We start from the raw sequence: 24,625 nt of genomic DNA, 5'->3' as shown, positions 1-24,625 counted from the left end.
AAATGAAGTCCTACCAAGTTTCTTCTTTGGTGCATCGAGGACAAGATGATTGCTGTTTTGATGGCTTCCATGGATATGTTTGTCACATGGTTTACACATGAGGAGAGGGTGTCCTCCATTGCTCTCGGAACAGTCAGGATGGTGACAAACCTACAAAATGATTGATAAAGATCGTGAGAATTGTCAGTACACAAAATCGTGTACACCTTCCTTGCATCCAACAAGGTTTCAAGCTTGAAATATACCTGCTTTTGTATAAAATCTTTCAGCTGAGCAGAATGCGCTCTCCTTTTACAAAAATAAGGACATGGGAGCAAATTAAAAGTCTTAATTTACAGAAATACAGAAAATCATCCTTTTTATTGCATAAAATGTTCTGCAGCCTTTACAAAATATACACGGTTTAAAAAATCTTTGAATATAAAACATCTCTTTCTATAAAAATCTCACAATAATGGAAGTACCTACCATAGCCTGAAATGACTCTGTAACAGTACAGCTTTCCCCTCCCCCTTTCTGGGGTTGTATGTCAACCACTGTCACTGTGACCCCATAGAAACAAGGTTCACTCAAAGCTTTCACTATATCAGATTTCCTGCCTTTCTTAACTTCACAATTATCAATGTTGAACCTAACTCTTTTTGATACAGATCCTTTGCCATCTTTAATAATCCCATTCAAATGATCCAAACTCTTTTGTGATTTAATTAGTAAATCACATGTGTTATCAGGCGACCCATTATTTGGTGAGTCGCTGGTGTTATACGGCGAATGTCTATTTATAGTATCACTAGTGTCCTCTTCATCAGTTAAATCATGTTTAATCGTGGTGTACGGATGCTCTTTATCGTCGTGCTCACGCTCTATAACGTAATCTAACGCCTCCAGCACTGAGCGAAGATCCTGATTTTCAGTCTCTCCATCACTGCAGGACGATGAAGAATTGTGCTCCAGAACCATAGAAAGGGGAGAGGGATTTCTATCAGATTCTGGAACTGACAGAACCTCTTTGTCCTTCCTATTTTCAGTGGTTGGGGAAAACAAGTCATCATACACTGATACAGGGGAATTCGGAAGTCCACTGTCTGGGGATGAAGATAACAGCGGACTTCTTACTCTCTTCTGTTCACTGGCCAATTTCAATGGACTTTTTCTTCTAGGCCAAGAAAAGCCATATTCCAATATTGGAAGAAAAAAGTTCAAGGGGGATGTTGGTCTGCTGTTACTTAAAGGGGGTGTATCAACATTGTCGTCATCAACACTGCTATTGGTCTGCAACTGATAAATCTCCGAGGAGGAATGGCATTGACGTGTAAGTTTGATTTTTTTCTTGGAAACCGATTTTTCTGGAGATGACAATTGACGGGCTGCCTGGACTTTGATCTTCTTTGGCTTGCTTTTCTTGGGCATCCTGATCCAGAAAAGTATTGGTGATCAGCAGAACCTGAGCAAGATCACTCATAGGGATCAGTACATTCCTTACATTTTCCAATAGCATTGCCACCAATCACAATTAATAATTATCCAATACTATTTCATCAATTTTTAAAATAGCATCTCCTTATTTGACCAGATGGCCATCTCTACGAATTGACTTTTGGATAAAAAATTTTGGAAAGCTTAGAACGGTTATAATAATAGATATCTTAGGATAAACTCTCACTGATGAGTTTACAATGTTCTACAGATTTATTATCCCTAAATCCCTGGGGAATGTCAACCCATTGAAAGCACTACAATGACTTTAATCCATCAAATATCAAAATCCAATGATAAGCTGTCAACAACAGATTAGCAAGCCATTCAAAATAAGTCAGTATGTCATAAAGTTCATTCAATAATTTTAACCATGGTCAGATCACAGAAGACACATTCCTTTTAATCCAAGTCTTTCCATAAATATATATTAAATATGTCTGAACCAAACCTCCTTAAGTTTGCCCATCAGAAATTCATCAGTTTCATTTGTATATTAAGGTCCTGTCTTACAGATTCTCAACAAATTCAAACACATCTCTACCAATCTGATTGGCTGTCAATCCAAGGAACTTTGACAAAATACAGAAGTAGTACCACATTTAAATGAGTATAAAATTAGCTGTTCATTGACCACATTACCTATAACCCTATACCTTGCTAACATTACCTCAAGTGACCACCACAAGACCATTTCTATTTCAGAACTAACCCCACATTGCTATATTTATACACATGGAAGTATTCCGATACATACAATACGAAAACTTCACTCGAGTGCCTTACACAAAGTATGTCATTTCTTGGGATTAAAACTCTGAATGAACTGCTAACAGTCTTGACAATTCTATCGTCTTATTCTGAAGCTGTCTGGAAGATTCAATTATATTAAGATAATGGAGTTTTGAATGCAATGTGACATTTCATACGTATTAATTCAATTTTCGGATTCCGAGTAGCTCTAACCTGCAAAGAACATCAATCCTGCTCACCTATCTTAAAAGTGGTAACTGGTAACATTCTGTAATTCAAGAAATCATGTAATTTCAATAGCAAGAAAGATACCAGTTATATCTACCAGATGAGCAGGCCTATCGTATACAGGTGATTAAAATCTCTAATCTACCTGTAGTATGACTGTTTTCCCTGTCAAAATCATTTATGGTTCTAGAGCATTGCCTTTTGGAAGCGAAAGTAAGTTAGTCTGCAATAATATGAATTATAATACAAATATAAACTGTGTACCTACATGGATCCAAATGTCAAAGTCTCTCCAAACATTATTCCATCTTTTTCATCACATGACACAATTTTGTTTGAATATTCAAATTTAAACCTATAAGCAATTTTTTCCACAATCCAAACACCCCTTTCAAGAAATCCTAAACAGAACCTCGCTGAAAACACACTTTCCACAAAGATTCACCCAGTAAAACAGTCTAATATTTCATTACTTCCCCAGTCAATGGAACTGACCTGGATATGAAAACATACCCCTAATTACCGCACCTACAAAGACATGTGGCACCTGCTTCACACTACCTTATAGAAGCTATGAACAAGATACACAGGAATAAAACGGTTTGCTAACCTCACTGATCAATGCTGAATAGGCTCTTATCTTGTTAAATCCTCCTTCTCAACATCTTTATTCCTGGTCTGAGTTCATAAGATGCAAACAATGGACAATGTTTTCGGGAGATCGAGTTATTATTCCACATCATAATCATCGCTGTTTATTCAGATAAAAGATTCCCCATCAACTGTCATCTTTTGAGAGGACCATAATCCAACCATACCTATCTGTTATATAATACAGCTTGTCATAATCCATCCACACTTTTGTTGACTATCTGCAAAGGTCCTCCAATAGATGACTAATTGTTTAATAAGACTCATCTCATTTAATGAAAGTTAGCAAAATCCCATAGAAGAGGGGGATTTAAATTTACAAATGATTCCTGCTGGGCCGTTTTATAGTTCTCCAAAAAGGTACGTACCACTATTTAAACCAGGGCTGTGTCATCCAAGAGGAAATAGGGTGTGGTAGACCCTGTAATCACTGATCTCACTTTTTTGCTGAAGTTTCTGATATTTGGACATGAATATCAAATGAACATGATTCTACCCTCTGATAAATTTTATGTGGACTTCAAAAGCTAACTCCAGAAATTATGGTAATTGATAAAAAACCACATTGGGGTAGACGTTGTTTGTATGTGTGTGTGGATTTATTCATTGCTGGCAATCAGAAGCTCAATAGAAATCAAGGTGAACTACTGAATCGTGGCAACGCACAAGACCGACTTCCGATGAAGATTGGAGGTGTGGCTCTTTCCAGAATGGTTTCTCCATTATACCAGTGTTTATCAGTACATGTCCCTCTTTTGTTCTACCGTCTGCAAACAAAAGATGAACCAGGTGCACATTCAGTTTTTTTGTGAGTGCTGAATAGAGTAGAATAGAGTAGTCTACACCCTGCTCATTCATTTATCAGGTATCTGTTTGCCAAGATCTGTTTCTTATACAAATGTTTGTGAAACAAGGTACTTCAACGGCATTGAAAGGCAGTCTTAAATTGACTGGACTTCACTCCTTTTTCAGTTACATTGATTAAAGTTTCTGACAACAGGTCGTGATCCTTGAAATTGTCTAATATGAAAAGCTTATTTGCATGCATTTCATTAAAATGAATATCATGCGTATTAGTTCAGTCATATCTTCATATAGATCTATTAAATGATAAACTCTGTTCTTTAAAAGACATTTTAACAGGAACTTAAATGCCACTGAGAGGAATCCCAGATACCATCTTAACATTTGTGTAATTGCAGATCATCATCCATAAATCTGAATTTTATCACACTGGCCCAGCTTATCACTCATCAACAATAAAAAAATAGATGGTGAAAGTGTTTTTAATAACTCATTAAAATTCAGAAGGTAGTAGCCTAACAAACTTACATGACTCATGACACAATGGTGTCTATAAGATAATGCTGACACAGCTGAACAGAGTTACACCCTCCCGGACCAAATAATCCTCAAGTCTTCTAAAATACATTGAATTTAAGGATGTACGTGTTGTATCTACGTGTTGTATCTACGTGTTGTATCTGGCATTGTCTCTAAAACTGTTTTTTCATCTCGATATGAGGAGTTCTTGTATGATTTCCGAAATTGGTTTTTGAAAATTTTATATTGTAGTAATATTACCATACTTTGTATTTTGGAAGGGGTGCCTCAGTGTATAACTCAGATAATATGTAAATCTAGTAAACAAAACAATGACAAAATCTTTGTTTGCCAGATCATTTTCTTATGAATGAACGGTCGGATTAACAGTAAAATGCAATTTGTAATGCCAGCTTTGCTAGCCTTCAAGTATGAATTTAACAACACATGCTACAAACTTTTTTTCAATGATTCTAATATCTGTGACCTTGCCCAGACTATGATTAATATTTCTGTGACCTTCTTGCCCAGACTATGATTCTTATATCTGTGACCTTGCCCAGACTATAATTCATATTTCTGTGACCTTGCCCAGACTATGATTTTTATATCTGTGACCTTCACCAGATTATGATTCTTATATCTGTGACCTTGCCCAGCCTATGATTCTTATATTTGTGACCTTGACCTGACTATGATTCTTATATATGTGACCTTGACCAGACTATGATTCTTATATATGTGACCTTGACCAGACTATGATTCTTATATATGTGACCTTGACCAGACTATGATTCTTATATCTGTGACCTTGACCAGACTATGATTCTTATATCTGTGACCTTAACCAGACTATGATTCTTATATATGTGACCTTCACCAGATTATGATTCTTATATCTGTGACCTTGCCCAGCATATGATTCTTATATCTGTGATCTTGACCAGACTATGATTCTTATATCTGTAGATTATGATTCTTATATCTGTGACTTTGATCTAATTTATGAACTTTAGAATAGAATTGTAAATGATCTTTATAAAGGATCAACTTATATAAGTTTCAAACTCACTTCTTATCACTTAATTCATTGGCTTCAATTGATTTTTGAAACCTTTTTAAACCATACACTTTACTTGGATGAGAATGATACAAACTATATGCTCTTCCAATTGACATTTAATAGTCCAAGAGTATGATAAAAAATTACATTTTTTTAGTTGATGTGGGTATCAACAAAAATCTTTCAACTATTCAGAATCACTGATTCACCATCAATGCAAAAAAAAAAAAAAATGAAATGATTTCAGTTTGAATTTTCTGTCTTAGATAGACTTTTATACACTCATGAATGCTTAAGTCTACACTCTGAAATATTCAATTCACTAGCATCTTTTATGAAAAACAGACAAGTGACCATCCATGAATATATTCTCTAGAAATTTCAAACAAAAGTACCAGAATACATAGTCTAGTTTACATAGAGCCGCCCTCAATGTCCTGTATTGTATTGTAGCCGTGAGCTACACTTGATCTTCAGTTTATTGATAAAATTTGAATAGCAGGTAAGCTACAGTATAAGTAAAAAGTTTTCAGAGAAGATCAAACGAGAAGAGTTGTTTTTCTTCAGCCAGCTGTTTGGTAATTGGACAAATCTCTCTACACCCATACAAAGGAAAGATGATCATGGTTTAACAAGGGATCTCACACTTGAGAAACCATCAATGTCATGTTTACGCAGTTTTTACAGAAACCCATCTTTTTCTGATGTTTCTAATAAAACGCTATCACTATGTAAATATCATATTCTTTCATCTTATGCAATGTAAAATTCTATCAATTTTATCTGTTAAATGCAAATTCAAGTTTTAAAATTAACCTTTTTGACGATTAAATCGAATAAATGTTCTCTTTAAACATTAGTTTAAAATTCAACGCAGTATCATCTGCAGCATGCACTGTATCTCCTGGTGTGTCAACAATAGTCAGGTCTTTCAAACTCTGACAGCATATTCTGACAGCCATGTTCATCCCCCTAATCTTTCCATTATTGAACTGACCCAAACCTGTAGCTTTTTGTAGGAAAACATGTTCACATGCCACTTTAAGAAGCATACATTTAACATGCGATACCATGGGACCACTGACAGCTATTCATTTCCATTCTCCAATTTCAACCAATTCTTGGTCACCCATGTTGGCCTTCATCTTTCAATTCAGCCCAGAAATGTGTATTCCCATTTTTATGTCAACAACCTTTTCGCATTTTGGCAAAACATAAATGCCTTTCTCTAGTTTCTCTGTGAAGTATTCTTTCAGAAGATTTATGTCTTAGCCTCCTACCATTAAGTCCTCAATATGAGATTTCTCACTTTCTTGTTGCAGTGTTTGAAGTATTCAACTTTTTAATCAGAGAATGCAATAAACCAATAAACATTGCTCAACGTCCAAGAGAAAAGATTGAAGGAAAAAAACACCTCTCCTTTTCTAACTAGTTTTGATGTGAACTATCTTGTGTGACTAAAAACGCTAAAACCAAATCCAGCCCAACAGGTTTTTTCCTTTGTTAACCTAAATTGATTCTTTGTGAATGGCAGCAAAACTACTTATCTCAGTCTGTGAAGGTGTTTGATAGTTATTATTCTGTTGTTTTAGATCACCAGAACACATCTTTTTTGCCCCACTTGGGTTTTGCCCTGGACCCATTGGGGGCATCTAAGTGGTCCCCAGAACCCCTGTCTAATTGGCATATATACATCAAACTTTGGCTATAGCTACACCACAGTATGTGGTATATTCAAATTTTCAAACTCAAAATAACTGTAGGGGATTGCTTTAAAGGGACTTAGACTGAGACTGTTGTGAATAAAATTTCAACATCAGAAGATATCCTCAAATTCAATGATCTTTCAATATGGCACGTTATCCTATACAGTAAAACTCTGATATAGCGAATTTCTGCAGACACTCTGCAAAAATTCGCTATAAGCGTAATTCGCTTTACGTTTATAGCGAATTCATAATTAAAATATAACGAATTCGTTATAAAACTGATTTGTTCTACATGTATATCAGTTGCATAAGAAAGCAGCAATCAATATACTTGAGTTTGTATTGTCTCTAAGAAAAATTAAGCCTATGTATTTTTGAGAAGAAATATTTTTGTACAAGATATATACACACTGATTTATATATGATAATTTATATCTAGGGATTGTTAAGTCACGCAAGAACATGCCGAAAGAAAAATATCAACAAAATTATGTGCAATACATACAAACAGTATATCGCAGTTTTCATTTACTTGTTGCTTTACACAAATAAATGAGTGTACGATATAATAAATGCAATCAAACTTCAAATTTAATTAACGAGAATAGTAAACAAAACTGACAATATATTTGCTAAATGTAGGTGTAAGTATTGTTTTGCGTTAACAAACTCTTTTTGAAAAAATACAAAAAGAAATTTCGTAATAAGCGATTATTAAAATTCACAAGTTTAAAAGGGGAAAAAAATCGTTATAAAAGGTGATTTTTACGTTCATTTTTAATTTAAGGGAAATATGAATTTACTTCGTTATATCCTTAAATTCGCTATATCCGTGTTCGTTATAAACGCAGATTTTTATATAGAATATATAAAGAATTTACCGGGGAAATCGATTTCACTTCGCTAAAGCCGTAATTTCGCTATATCCATGTTCGCTATATTCGAGTTTTACTGTACTTCGTAGTATTCATACCGATTTTACAGTGTGCAGTATGGATGATGTCACAATAGCCAATATCAACGACCAGTCCGAAAATCCAGCATGCAAAAATGCATATTATCGATTCGGAAATGATGTATTTTCTTATAACACCTCTAGATTTACTCGCTTCTTACCTGACGACAACAAACAATATGGAGGGAGAAGGTGCAGATGCATGAATGTTTAGACAAACTGACGCTCTTGTTGCACACATTACAAATGATATACCAGTACCATCATCAGAAAACGTTTCATCTTAATCCCTTGTGTAGTTTCAGAGACCACCCCCAGACAAAAAAGTGATGTCGAAAAGTAAGAAGAAACAGAGTAAAAACAACTTTGTTTGGGGGAAAATAATAAAAAAAGATAAAGTATATTACATGCAACAAATTTTCCTTGATCTACCTTTAAAATGTAAAAATTAACCCGCATGTGGTGAGTGGAATACCATTATGTAAATTAGCTTTCAGACCACATCAGATAAAATATTCCTCTAGAAAAACACCATACAGTATGTATACAACATTTAAGTAAATGATAAATAGAATTTCCATCTTCGGGCTCATATGGGACCATTCAGGCTGATATGGGACCACTTGGGCTGATATAGGGCAACTTGGGCTGATATGACATATGATTGCGCCCATGACAAAAGGTCCTTATGGCTTATTTAAGAGAACAAAGAAATAACGTCACAAAGATTTGACGTTACGTAGGCCTAGAGTGCCATACGTAAAGATGCATATGTACACGCACATGATTCAAAACCACGTGTTAGATTTAATCATATTTATAAGATATGCACGCTTTAAACCAAACCAAAAAGACAATTTGGAAACAATAGGTTTGAATGAAATATTGATAGAATTTATGATATTTAATTTTAAGAATCTGAATGTTCTGCGACGGTTTCTTTCGGCAGCGGACCGGCAAAAATAAAACATGTAGGTAACAGCAGATATTGCAGCGCAATTCCATGAAGGTTCATCTAAGATTGTGTTTATTTCTTTGAACAATTAATCCTGAATGAGTCTGAGGTAAAAAAAAAAAAAAAAAACAATTCATAATTTTCAATACAAAAGTTTAATCCACTTTCTAAAAATTTATGATCCGCCTCGGCTGCGGCAATGTGTACACTGTCAAGTCGATGTTGAACAAACAATTTGTGATACATCCCCAATTTATTAGGTTATACCCTATCATAATTCATTATTTGTTATACATAATTTACAGAGTAGTAAAAAGTCATGAAAAACTTGAATATTTTTGGGTTTAGAAGATTCTGTATGAAAAATTTGCGCGTCTGGTAATTCTATTTATAAATACAAGAGAGATAACTCTTTGACAATAACTTAGTTACTGAGGTACCCCAAAGGAAAATGAAAGGTGACGATAACAATCATCGAACAGTGATAAATCTCATAAATCCCGTAAGCAATTAAATAGATAGGCCTAGTTGGGCAAACACGGACCCCTGGACACTGAATTGATGTGTTAATTTAACCAAATATAAAAAGTTCACTTGCTAGTCACATGTTTATTAAACAATACTTATCATTTCCATTAGTGGAACTCTTCAAATTAAAGGCGCGTAAAGTCGTGCTACCGGGACAACATACGTAAACATTACTTAGGCATACATAATATAAATTATGGTATCAGATACATATTATATATAACCGACTTAAACCACAACATTGATTAAAATTCTAAAGTCAAATTCAGGAATTGATTATTCTTACAAGAAAACAGATGAACTTATTAAACTATGTGAGGGAGTGCAGGTACTAAATCTGCCAAATCTGACCGATATAAAGCATCAATCGCAAGAAGAACTGTGAAGAGAAAAACCTATATGCACATCCAACACAAAACTTTTAATGTGAGTAATATGTTTTTAAAGTTATTCTGTCAGACTATGAAGACATTCTATTTTATCATACAATTAGGAGAGGTTCATATGACATGGACTTGGTAATCGTACACGAACCCCCCCCCCCCCCCCCCTCAATTTCCATATTTTAGAACAAGTTATATATATGCCAAACTACATTTTTAAAGACGTTTATCACACTAATTAATACAACTAATGCGTTTACAAACTGCATTTAAGCTATTTTGAAAATTACAAAATATTGATGGATTTAGGACAGAGATGTTTGGAATTTTTAAAATAGGTGTGGTGGAGTTTAAAAACATGTAACATTTTTAATAAGATTGTGTTAGAATATATATTTGAAAAATGCAGTTTGACCAATGGTTATTTTATTTAAAAATACACCATGTATTTTAACTCTTAAAGGGGTGTGTGTGGGGGGGGGGGGGGGGGGGGGGGGGGTGCTGTGACCGTTTCGTTTATAGTCTCGCTTATTTCGTTTATGTCCCAGTAATCTCGCACTTGCTCGCGAGACTTGTGCATTTTCTTACCACTGACGCACAAGAGTCATCAAAGCGTGATAACTCTAACGAGTTGGTAATGAGAAGTATTATTAGCAGATGCAAATATGTCACATTAGCCAGTGGCGGATTTAATGGGGGCGCAGCCGGCGCGCGCCCCCACTAAAATTTTCAAATTTAAGGTAAATAGTTTAGAAAAAATGTAAACGATAAAAGAAGCAATAATATCTTCCACTTTCGGAGAAATGAATGACCAAATCTTTTGATTTATTAAATTACTTTTATTGGGAGAACTTCATTTTTTCTTTAAAAAAAAACACCTAAAATTTGCGTCATTTTATTAATTTCGCCCGATCAAAAAATGACAAAAAAATAGTGAAAAGGACTACATATATGAGACATATTTCACGCCTCATAAAAACTGTAAAATCCAGGAGCTTCCGGGGGCTCGCCCCCTGAGCTCCCATCAAGGTCGCCCTGGACCCATTAGGGGCCTCAAGACGGCCCCACACCCCCTGTCTAAAAAAAGTGAGCCCCCTTTTACCGCGATTCCTGGATCCGCCCCTGTTAGCAGATTTGAAGTCAGATTGTGCAATCTTTGTAACATATATTTAGGATTTATATCTCTTTCCGGTCTTATAAATTCATTTGAAGCCGACATTAAGGGTTTTCGGAAGACGAATAAGTTATTAACACATTTACAGTCATTGGTCTTTTGACGGTTTCTGACACATTTTAGGCCTATAATTTTCCAAAGGGGGGGGGGGGGGGGGCAGCTAGCGGGAATGTTCGGGAAAAAAGAAATTTAAAGAACGCAGAGGAATTTTGAATAATTATTGACAAGCAAGCAAAATAAAAAAAAAATTAAATCATATTTTTTTTAAAAACCCACCCAAATGCATGAGTATAAGAATTGAAACCTAAATCGTGTTATCATTCCCTAACTTCGAATGCAAAATATTTGGGGTAAGTAAAAACAAAGAAAAGATTAACTTATCAAAAAATAGGACACCTTCCCCTCCCTACCTCCACCCTGGTTCTACGTGGCTAGTTTTTAGAATATAATTCAGGAAGCATTGATTTAAGATATCGAAAACAAATACTCACTGAAAATAGAGAAATTGATTTTTTGAAGAAAAAAAGACAACTACAAAAAGAAAAATAATGATAAAACACAACCAAAAAAAGAAAAAAGAAAAAAATAGAAAGAAAAGAAAAGAAAAAAATGATTTTGATACTCGTTTAATATTTACCCCCTTTGAAGACTGTTGACAATACATTGACTATCAACGATATCGATAATAAAACATACTTTGGCAATATTTTTCTCATTTGTAAGACTGTCTTCGTGTGCTACTTGTTTGTTAGACTGTGTATGTCGGTCAAGTTTCATTAGGTGGGGTTTTGTTCTTTGTTTTTTTTGGGGGGGGGGGGGTGTCCTAGTTGTTTTCTGCACCAGAGTGGTTTGTTAAAGAATGTTTAATTACCCGTGTGTGTCAGAGTGTTTAATTACTCATGTGCGTCAGAGTGTTTAATTACCCGTGTGTGTCAAGGTGTTTAATTACCCGTGTGTGTCATAGTGTTTAATTGCCCGTGTGTGTCAGAGTGTTTAATTGCCCGTGTGTCAGAGTGTTTAATTGCCCGTGTGTGTCAGAGTGTTTAATTACATGTACCAGTATGCGTCAGGGTGTTTAATTATCTGACGTGTGTGTCAGAGTGTTTGATTACATGTACCAGTATGCGTCAGGATGCTTAATTATCTGTGGGTGTTTAATTATCTGACGTGTGTGTCAGAGTGTTTGATTACATGTACCAGTATGCGTCAGGATGTTTAATTATCTGTGTGTGTCAGAGTATTTAATTGCCCATTGGTCACTCAGGGTGTTTAATTGACCGTGTGTGTCAGAGGGTTTGTTTTTTAGAGTGTTTAATTGACCGTGTGTAAATAAAAGTGCTCACTAGAGAGTGCATCGGTGAGGTGTTCACTTCATAAGCTAAAATCCAAGAAGCTAGAGTGAATAAAGCGATATGTTTTACAAATGTTTTGAGTACCATGTAGTGAATTTCTTACAAAAATATCAGGATATTTAAAAGTGTTCAGTTGTAGGTGAGAAGTTATAATGTGTTCGTTTGGTACATTTTACATGTTATTGTATGTTGTGTCTGCGTGTGTGTGTGTGTGTGTGTGAGAGAGAGAGAGAGAGAGAGAGAGAGAGATGTGCATGTTTTTTTCCACTTGACCCCTAAGGGTAGATGTCGTAAGTTTTCTCTCTGTTGCATGGCTTTCTGCATGCTGCACGATTTCCGTGGGTTTGGGCAAATTCGATTACTTTTAACTTTACTTTCGCAGTAAACGAGTGACGTAATTTACCCATCTTAAATGCAGTTATGTTTGAATTCCCCGTTTCACTACCATTTAATTTTTTCTTTACAGACAGAGCATTAATTGTTTACGGCACCAATTAAACTTTTGGCTTTGATTATCATCATTTTGATAATTACCGAGTGGGGTTGATACATGTATACTGCACCTTTGTAGATCATTTTTCGCAGCTTCGGTAGTTTGTCAATTACAACACATTGAATGCCCATTCAATATTTTGAATTTATGTATATAACGTCGGCTATATGATTTGAAGTTTAAACGAAGAAAATATATAGTTTGTTAAATTTTTAATAGAAATGCTACAAAATCTCGTGCTTTACTGAAATCTACATTTCTCCCAGAAGATACTCAGTGAAGATTACCGCTATAAGGCATGATTGCCATTTCTTAAAATGTAGCTCCGCTGTATTGAGGACTTACATTATTTCCACATAGAATTCTAGTGAAATTAATCGCAAATAATAAAATCAAGATTGGTAAGAATTTTTGCCGCGTATTATACACACGAGCTGCGATTCTTCCTCAATTCTCAGACTCAAAAAGGGGGTGCGTATCAAATAGCAATGCGTATTTTATTCGGCAAAATACGGTATATTTCATGTTTTTGGTTTTTTTTTAAAAACTAAAACAGTGAAAAGCTAATTTTCCTTAAAGTCGTGAGTATCACATGAAAGTGGTGAAATTTATTTCCATTTAAACCCATTAAAAGTGCCTAAACATTTGAGCTTCTTTTTTTCACACAATACACACACAAACAATTAAGGAAATGAAATTAAGACTTAAAACACCTTGTTTATTTCAGATTAAATGTTGTTCTATGGAATGACGCCAAGAACGTCATGACGTTACGCTGATGCTATAGAATATATAAGTGCTTCAAACGCAGAAAAATACGTCTTAGAAGTGAAAGAGGGCTATAAAATTACATATTTTGAATCATCTACCTATTATCTATCAGAATCTGCTAAAAAGTGAAAATGGGTAAAAATTGCCATAAGGGCCCTTTTGTCATGGGCGCAATCATATGATATGGATTTTAAATATGTAATATTCTTTATCAAAAATATCCTCATGGAGTGCTTAAACGTACACAAGTGATTATTCAGATGAATGTGGCGTCGGAAGACATCCTTATTGATGAGTGTGGCGTCAGAAGACATCCTTATTGGAATGATAACCATCGTTCATATCTCTTCCTTCTCAAGCACGACATCTTGCTATATCCAAACTATGAAACTGAAAGTAAACATCCAGGAGACGTGCTATCCAGTTGGATTGTAAGAAAGGACACATACATATCCATTCATCCATTAAAGAGGCAACTGAAGGATCTGTATCAAATTCTGTTACTCCTACTAACTCTGCACATTAATACTAACACAGGTCAGTTCTGTGTGGAGGACCTGTAATACAAACTTCTCTCTACTTACATTACTGGAGGTGCAGATCTATCAACATTACAAATTTCTTCCATCTTTCGACTGACTACTTTTGGACAGAGATATGCCAGTATAAGTTGCTCTGCCACTGCACAGCTTAAAGTGCACTATAGTCCCCCATAAAACATTTGGAACTCACCCTGACTGCAATATTCTTGTGCTGACATAGTGGGCTCTGACACTCCATCTTGTCTACTCCTGGGTCCCAACCATCGGTATCACAATCTGAAAGCAACAGGAAAATCCCTCACACAATCAGAAAGAGAAGTAATAAGTGGCAGGTTAAATCAACTAGCTCTTCCCTCTGCTGCTGATAAATTCACCATTTTATCATAGAAAATTGATTACCAGTAACATCATGCACACCTGTTAAAATTGATCAACAATGATGACAGTCAAATCCAGTTAGGTGTTAGGGAAATTAACTTGTAAATTTCCCCCAAGAACAAAACAAGAGTACATGTATGTCTCGAAATAACTCTGAACAGAGTCCAAAATCTTCCTCACACATTTTATTTTTGATAATAATAGTACTTATACCTATAAGCAAGAAAAGTTACTCCTTTTATATAATTAGGTCCCGTTAGAGTACGAGGCAATGTCCTTATTTTACCTGTAGGCTTTACGCAAATATTCACATCACAAGAAAATATGCACAAAATTATCTTTATATACGATAGAAATGACACTTGCATATGTCTCATAAAATCCGGCATGTCAAAAAATATCCAATTCACTTTCTGAGCAAAATTTGTTACACCTATTCTTTTCATTACTGGTGACACCACAATAGCGTTAACTGTGGTATTTAAAAAGTGACAGTCAAAGGCAATTTCCTAATAAGATTTCTTAGTAATCATTACCTATCTACTGTCAACAACTGGCAAAAAAAAGTGCAACGGTGAAACCAAAATAGCACCAACAGAAGAAACCAATGTAAACATCTCGATAAAACATCGTTAATAAATGTTTGTGGAAAGCAGCGACAGGTGTCTGGTAAGTCATTATTTTACAAGGAGGGAACAAGATGTACACACAGACAGAGGTGGGGGTCTTCACTACAAACATCCATGTCAACACTGTCAAACTGTTCCTAATTAGCATGCTCTGCACACTGATATATACAACTACCTCCACAAACAAACCGTAAATGCTACCGACCTTTCAAATTAATCGACCTGCATATAATGATCTTTGTCAGTTATTGTATCATTTAAGAAATAAATTTCATTTTTTAAAATACATAAGGGCATGAACAGTGACGATGTACACCAGCATATTTCATGAAACGCATTAGCACTACATGAAAAGTATGCTGGCGTAAAGTGTAGCTGTTCATGCCCTCATGTATTTTCGAAACCGATATCTTTTTATATTTATACATTATACTTTCATTTCTTTCGGAATATTCCCAGCCGTTAATTAAGATATAGTCATACTTTATCTATTAAGATTCATACACGCATTGTTTACATTCATGAGAATTAGCTATCCTTTCATTTAGTAAAGAACATTGGAATCATAAATATTAAGTCCTGATGCATATAGGAATATAAAACATTTATATAAATACAAGTTCTACATTAACATCCAGACTATGTTAGGACCAAGTGAGAGGAATAAGCTTGTATATATGCAAAGCAAAATTACTGCCAGAGATATGGTGTCATCTAAGACAAGCAAGGGGGAAAAATCCAGTCAGAATGGGAACAGAAGACAATTTGCAAGTGGTCCATAGGCAACGATCACCTGATGGGACTCATACATACGGGCTTGGAACACAAATTGTAAAGTCTTGTTGAGATAAGAGGATTTATAAATAATCTCCATGTAAAACATCACTGTACCCTAATTGTGGGTCTACCCGTTGCCTGGTGGTGGGGGAGGCAACAGTGAATCTACGCTACATGATGATGCTTGCATGTGTGTCATTTTGACACACAACCATCACTATATAGTTTGGACAAATTCAGGCCTGCTGCTCTTGAGAAGATTTTTGCAACAATACCAACAAAAACCTTTTAATTGCATTGTACAAGACCACATTTTGACTTCAGGTCATGGTTTGAAGAATTGTAGGTGAAGCATTGAAATTCATACCTTCATGAATAGTCAAAAATGAAATTTATTTCTTATATTTACATTTTAAATTACTTCCAATTTTCATATATGTCAGAATTCCCTGTCGTTAAATAAAATAGATGTTCTATATTCATCTAGTTCCCAGGTTCTCCATGGGCCATTTTACTTGGTGGCCCCACCACAATTAAATATCTTAGCACCAGTTTAATAACTCCCATTACAGTATAATCTCAGCACCACAATCAGATCCACCCAAGCAGAAGTAAGCAAAGGGCCATAACTCTTCATGCTTACAATGGAGACAACTGCCATTTTGTAATTGTCAGATCTATTTGCATGTAGCTGTAGGGGAAAGTACATATATATAATCACAGGAGTCTGCAATTTCCTCAATAAAGTGAAAAAAAGCAGGATATCTGGAAGAACCCTTAGACCAGTGAGCTTCACAAGCATAACGAGCAAAACGGGTATGAAGTATAAACTGGTAATACTGTCACTTCCATATTACATTTGTTTTGGCGGATTTCAATAGCACAATCATCTGGCTCTGGAAATTTATTGAAAACAATTTGCAACCAATCAAAATGAAGTACTTATATATATATATACACACTATATTTGATAACTTTAGCGTACTAAATATATTTTAGTCTATTGTAGATTCTCAATCACAGAGTTCTGGAAAAAGAGCAGGCAGTTAATTTCCATAGAGATGTCTTACTGACACATCATGGGAAGTCTAGAATCTTTCTGAAACCCTGGTTAAGAACTACAGCCACTTATATCCAAATCTCTCTCAAACTGTCACAACTTTTCATGGTTGTACCAGCTTCAACATTAGGCATAGCTTTGTTACATTCAGTTTTAAATTGTGCTAAAATACATTGATTATTCTAATTAAGCCATTTTACTACAATATAAAAGACTATCAATCAATTCATGTTTTACAGATTGTGAGAGAGGGTTTGGTTCCATGAACAGAAGAAAGGACCCTTTAAGGAACAGACTCCACAATAAAGTATTAAAAATTGCCCAATGCTTGCTTCATGAAAAATTTCCTTTTCAAAAAGCTGTCACAAGTTTGGAAAAACATTATTATATGTATAGACTATAATCAATGTTTAGGTTGTTAAACACAAATACTGTATGTGATGTTTAATGTTTTTGTTATATTTATTACTGATTTGATCACAACAAAATGTCGTCAATACAAAAAATCTGTCCTAGATGCTATATTCCACAGATGAATTTCATATGATGGAGAACCCCATGTTCTGGACTCATATCCTCATTGTTTACAGCTATTGCAGCAGGCAACAAGACGAGTTTGTGAAACACTGATGACCCTGTATAGCAGCAAAGTAATGATGGCCATAAAGGTCTTGTCAAAAGGAATACACATGTGAAATATCAAAGCCAATATCACTAACCATTCAAAAGTTATGGCCTAGGTTAAAGTTTGTGAAAAGTAGGTCAAACTCCCAGGTCAAGGTTATGCGGTCAAAAATGTTGGTACTACAGCAAAGGTCTTTGTCAAAAGGGATACACATGTGAAATATGAAAATTTTATCACTAATTATTTAAAAATTATGGCCAAGGTGAAAGTTTCTTAAAAGTAGGTCAAACTCCAATGTCAGTTTGGTTCCAAAAAGGTCTTGTCAAAAGGAATATGCATGTGAAATATGAAACCCCTACCACTAACCATTCAAAAGTTATGACCAAGGTTAATTTTTTTCAAAACTAGGTCAAACTCCAAGGTGAAGGTCACACGGTAAAAAAAAATTGGTACAAAAAGAAAGGTCTTGTCATAAGAAACACACAATAAATGATAAGCCTACCTGTTACATGCGAAAAATGAAAGCTCTATCATCATCCAATCAAAAATTATAGGCAAGGTTAAAGTTTTTGCAGACAAACAGACAAGAGTAAGACCAAAACTAAATGTCCCCAAATCTCTAATTATGGGGGTATAAAAACATTGGAAATGTAAAGATCTGGATAACAGGGTCTAAGGAGAAATCTCTAATCTTAATTCTATCGTTAAAATTTGTAGGTACTTAAAACATTTTTTCAAGTGTATGAAATTTTTTAAAAAAATATTATGATCATGAATTTTCTTCGAATTTATATAAATTTTCTAAAACATAATAATCAAATATTAATCATATTAATCAGAATTTTAAAATCAGAATCAGAGTCTATTTAATCACACACAGCAGGCAGTTCTCAGATCTACACTCCATTAGCTAAATATAATCCACAGATTGCCAAAATAAATGTCGAATGAATGGACAAAAAAAATTGCAGGTTCATACCTCTATATGGTGTATTACATATCCATGCATGAAAATAAATAAAATCACACTGGTCACTTACAAATCCGACAGATCGGTTAAAAAACAGGAAAACATCAGATTATACTGAGATATGATGAATGAGGAGGTTCAGGTCAGAAGATTACTACCAGTAGCTGGTAGTGGCTGCGCTTCACTGCCTGGCAATATCTCATATAGATCACCAATTGTTCTAACACTTCCTCGGTTATTTACCAGTCTAAATAATACACAAATGACACGCTTTAAAAATTCTCGGCACACTTGCAGTGGTTCAGTGAATGTCTAACCACAATGCTTCAGGCATTAAACAAATGGCTACTTTTGTTTTAAAGCAATATATGTATCTAGCAAATATGCTCCTTCTTTCGAAATCTTTAATCAGATGGGTGAATTACAGGTAAATTCTTGACATAGAATGACACATTCCTTTTGGCAGGGCTGATATATATTGATGGATTATTTTACTGAGGTTCAATGTGAATGAAGTCACAAACCAGTCTGAATATGCACTAGTATATATAATATCAGGCCTCACATACTACAAACAATTATTACTATACTATGAGCTTGAAACTAAATTTTACATTTGGATGCATTCAAAGACTCGATCAAAGAAGAGGGTCAAAAGAACACATTAACCTTGACAAAGACTCTTACCAGTCATAAAACCGAAATATTCTCTTTCGGGGATTTTCAAAAAGAAATATTTTTGCTGTAGTTTTTAAACACCTATGTGCACCCCACAGAACACACACATCATAAAACAGGACCAAAATCATATCCTCCTTGGTGGCGCGAACTATGACACAGAATATATAATTACTTACATTTGAACTGCGTTTTGCCTCTCACAAACTGGTTACATATTTACAATGCCTTAATTGGTATCAAAATGTAAAAGTCAGTTATCTATACCATCTCGAATGAAATTAATTTAACTGGCTTCAATTACACATCCACAATTTCCAATCTGAAACAATCTCAGTAGAAATATATACGCCAGAGGTTTCGAAAATATGCCAACCGATATTAACATTAAAAAATTTATTTGATGTAAAATGTGACTTAATTAAAATATTGATTATATTGTTCAAACTTCATTTCACATTATACAGCAACAGCTGCCTGAAAAGCTGTAACTTTCTCGCATGCGGGTAAACTTTCATCTGTATAGTTCACCAAGTCAATACGGCTCAGCAGACTAGTGTCCATAAAGATGCCACAAGTTCATTTATCACTCTCACATTTAAAAGTATAAATTCATACAACAGTTTATTAATTATACTAAAAATTTGTAAATTTAAATTATGTGTCTTTGTGAAATTTTTAGCATTACCTTGAAAACTAACAGGACATCTAATTTGCAGTTAATCAAACATGCATTTTAAATTTCTCTCTTCTCTTTTGCTAAGTAAATATGAAAGCAAGATGGTAATGTTTTTCATGTATTTGTATTTATAAAAACGCATAACGACCATCAATTCTACAATAGTGTGGCCCTACTGTTTTTTTAGATAACATTCTCAAGAGAAAACTAAAGCAAGAAATTTTGATAAAGACATAGACCAACCATGGAGCAAAACACTTAATTGTTACAACATTGTAATTTTACATTCCAATGACAATGTTCATGCACTCATCCGTGACGAAATTGATACACTTATAGATGTGACAATTGTCAGTGCCAAATTCAGACTTGCACTACGGACTCGGACCATGCGGTGAAAATTCTTTTCTGCCAGTCCAGAATTATCAAGAGACAATTGCTCATTCTCAGTGTCTGAAATTTTTAAAAATTGCTTGAAGCCTGAAATGATTGAAAAATCTGAAGCATTAACAGCCAGTGAGCATTAAATTGAGGAGTATTGGGCTGTAGCTGACTTTGTTGAGCATTAAATTGAGGAGTATTGGGCTGTAGCTGACTTTGTTGAGCATTAAATTGAGGAGTATCGGACTGTAGCTGACTTTGTAAAGATGAACAAAAGTAACTGCATGCACACCTGGACTGATAGTTTCACCTACTTTGACATGAAACCACTTTCACTTTCTTGGCAAGGAACAGTCAATACTATGACTGAGTCTCTAGTCATGTTGATGTAGACATTTATGAGTACCAACAAACCAACTACATGCAGCTACCATTGAGGAGAATTTCAGTATCGATATATATCAAATAGCCAAAAATATCAATTTATTTACAGTTGGACTGATATTCTCCTTGTCAAGCACAACTGAAATGGAGCAGACCTGGGTAAGGTGAGTCGATGGTGGAATACATGTTTCTTTAACATATAGTTATAAAAAAAATAATTGTGAAAGAAGGGGAAATCACATGTGACCGAGAGAGCTTTTTCTAAATGAGTCTATTTCAGTAGACCCCAAACCCTGCAGTCTTCCTCACCACATGGTGAATCTGTATGTAAAGGTCCTAAAAGCAGTTTACTATATCTCTGTCCAGTTAGCTTTAGTCTTAATTTGATGTTTGTCAAGCAAATGATTCTCAAGATATTGAGCTGACAATATCTTACTATATGTCCACTTTGACCCTTGACTTTGACCACATTATCAATAGGGGTCATCTACTCTGTAAGGGAAACCAGTATAATAAGTTTAGAGTTCTTAAATATTGGGTGGACAACATTTGGTCTACCAACTGATCAACATACCGACCAACCGGTACAAACCAATTATCATATGCCCCCTTTATTCAAGAAGGCACAATAAAATGCATGTAAATATTTAGAAAATACTTATTGCAAGCCTCTTTTAGCAACATACATGTCATAAAATACATCAGTAAAACACATGGCTATTTAACAAGTTCACAATAAGAATAGCACCAGATCTTCACAATAAGTTCACAATACCAAATAAGAACAGCACCTTATCTTCACAACAAGACTATTGCACAAGTTCACAATAAGAACAGCACCAGATCTTCATAATAAGAACAGCACCAGATCTTCATAATAAGAACAGCACCATATCTTCACAATAAGAACAGCACCAGATCTTCATAATAAGAACAGCACCAGATCTTCACAATAATTTCACAATAAGAACAGCAGCAGATCTTCATAATAAGAACAGCACCAGATCTTCACAACAAGTTCACAATAAGAACAGCACCAGATCTTCACAACAATTTCACAATAAGAACAGCACCAGATCTTCACAATAAGAACAGCACCAGATCTTCACAATAAGAACAGCACCAGATCTTCACAACAAGTTCACAATAAAAACAGCAGCAGATCTTCATAATAAGAACAGCACCAGATCTTCATAATAAGAACAGCACCAGATTTTCACAATAAGAACAGCAGCAGATCTTCACAATAAGTTCACAATAAAAACAGCACCAGATCTTCATAATAAAAACAGCACCAGATCTTCATAATAAGAACAGCACCAGATCTTCACAATAAGAACAGCACCAGATCTTCATAATAAGAACAGCACCAGATCTTCACAATAAGAACAGCACCAGATCTTCACAAGTTCACAATAAAAACAGCACCAGATCTTCACAACAAGTTCACAATAAAAACAGCACCAGATCTTCACAATAAGAACAGCACCAGATCTTCACAACAACTTCACAATAAGAACAGCACCATATCTTCACCATAAGAACCAGGGTTGGCAAAAAAGTGGTCAATATGAGTATTGACCGGGCCGGTGGACAATACTGGTCAATATGGTTAAAACCGGTCAATACTGGTTAATACTGGTCGATTGAAAATTATTTGGTCATTATAGTCTGTGTTATTTATTTTAAATGTTTAAGTGACCATTATGGTAAATACTGTAATTCATAACATGAACTATCAGTTTATAATAACTTATAAGTCATAATAATAGATAAATAATGTACAAATGACTCTGTTGAATTGGGGAAGATGTAAAAGTTTCTGTTCAAATTCCTTAGTTTAACAAGAACTACCTATATTTTAATAAGTATTGTTTCATCAATCTTCATTTTAAGTGTTAAATAAACATTTGAGGGGTGGGTTGGTGATGTTTTCATAACAATAACACACACACTGGTCATCTCTGATCCCTGCCTATGCTTATTAACACCTGTCAACTCTGCTTCCTGTGCTCAGGTAATGTCCAGCTACCTTTTATTCTTAATCTGTCCAGGTACATGTATTAACAGGTCTGTCTCCAATTGTCAAGCTATGCTATAGAACTGTGACCCTCTGGTAGGTACTAAAATATTTTGGTCAGTTTCAGCAAACCAAATATATTAAACTTTTGAAATTACATTTGATTATCTAATGAAAAATATTAATCAACAATTGATCCATTTAATGAAAAGACTTAATTCATCTTTATCTTTGCAAGAAATGTACAAAAATAGGAAATTGGACAGTTTAAATCACAATTGACCATTATTGATCAGTATTGACCACTTGGGGAGTATTAACCGGGATGGTTAAAACCGGTTAAAACCAGGGGTGGTTTTAACCGCCCAACCCTGATAAAAACAGCACCAGATCTTCACAACAAGAACAGTACTACATCTTCACAATAAGAACAGCACCAGATCTTCACAATAAGAACAGCACCAGATCTTCACAATAAGAACAGCACTAGATCTTCACAATAAGAACAGCACTAGATCTTTACAACAAGAACAGCACTAGATCTTCACAATAAGAACAGCACCAGATCTTCACAATAAGAACAGCACCAGATCTTCACAATAAGAACAGCACCAGATCTTCACAATAAGAACAGCACCAGATCTTCACAACAAGTTCACAATAAAAACAGCACCAGATCTTCACAACAATTTCACAATAAGAACAGCACCAGATCTTCACAACAATTTCACAATAACAACAGCACCAGATCTTCACAATAAGAACAGCACCAGATCTTCACAATAAGAACAGCACCAGATCTTCACAATAAGAACAGCACCAGATCTTCACAACAAGTTCACAATAAAAACAGCACCAGATCTTCACAACAATTTCACAATAAGAACAGCACCAGATCTTCACAACAAGTTCACAATAAGAACAGCACCAGATCTTCATAATAAGAACAGCACCAGATCTTCATAATAAGAACAGCACCAGATCTTCACAACAAGTTCACAATAAAAACAGCACCAGATCTTCACAATAAGAACAGCACCAGATCTTCACAACAAGTTCACAATAAGAACAGCACCAGATCTTCACAATAAGAACAGCACCAGATCTTCACAACAACTTCACAATAAGAACAGCACCTTATCTTCACAACAAGACTATTGCACAAGTTCACAATAAGAACAGCACCAGATCTTCATAATAAGAACAGCACCAGATCTTCATAACAAGTTCAAAATAAAAATAGCACCAGATCTTCACAACAAGAACAGCACCAGATCTTCACAAGAACAGAACCAGATCTTCACAAGAACAGCACCAGATCTTCACAACAAGAACAGCACCAGATCTTCACAACAAGTTCACAATAAGAACAGCACCAGATCTTCACAATAAGAACAGCACCAGATCTTCACAATAACAGCACCAGATCTTCACAACAAGTTCACAATAAGAACAGCACCAGATCTTCACAACAAGTTCACAATAAGAACAGCACCAGATCTTCACAACATGCTCACAACAAGAACAGCACCAGATCTTCACAACAAGTTCACAACAAGAACAGCACCAGATCTTCACAACAAGAACAGCACCAGATCTTCACAACAAGAACAGCACCAGATCTTCACAATAACAGCACCAGATCTTCACAATAAGAACAGCACCAGATCTTCACAACAAGTTCACAA

The 24,625-nt window shown here is 35.0% G+C and overlaps 1 protein-coding gene across 8 annotated transcripts in view; it reads right to left on the bottom strand.

Annotated features, from left to right (window-relative positions):
* Positions 1-24,625, bottom strand: part of LOC125680041 (pleckstrin homology domain-containing family G member 5-like) — an 82,271-nt gene that overhangs the window by 54,154 nt on the left and 3,492 nt on the right. For 4 of the 8 annotated variants that reach the window (XM_056161734.1, XM_056161737.1, XM_056161739.1 and 1 more), the window contains exons 2-3: positions 14,547-14,632; positions 15-150 (exon numbers count right to left, since the gene is read on the bottom strand). In XM_056161734.1, coding sequence (XP_056017709.1) covers positions 15-150; positions 14,547-14,632 — 222 coding nt within the window. Of the gene's footprint in view, positions 1-14; positions 151-468; positions 1,445-2,725; positions 3,028-3,067; positions 5,842-14,546; positions 14,633-24,625 lie in introns of those variants that run through there. The other 4 variants (XM_048919488.2, XM_056161726.1, XM_056161728.1 and 1 more) reach the window with 3 other exon arrangements.

Source organism: Ostrea edulis, chromosome 1 (genome assembly GCF_947568905.1).
Source record: "Ostrea edulis chromosome 1, xbOstEdul1.1, whole genome shotgun sequence".
In the NCBI taxonomy this organism is placed as follows: domain Eukaryota; kingdom Metazoa; phylum Mollusca; class Bivalvia; order Ostreida; family Ostreidae; genus Ostrea; species Ostrea edulis.
This window is presented reverse-complemented; position numbering and strand designations above follow the sequence as displayed.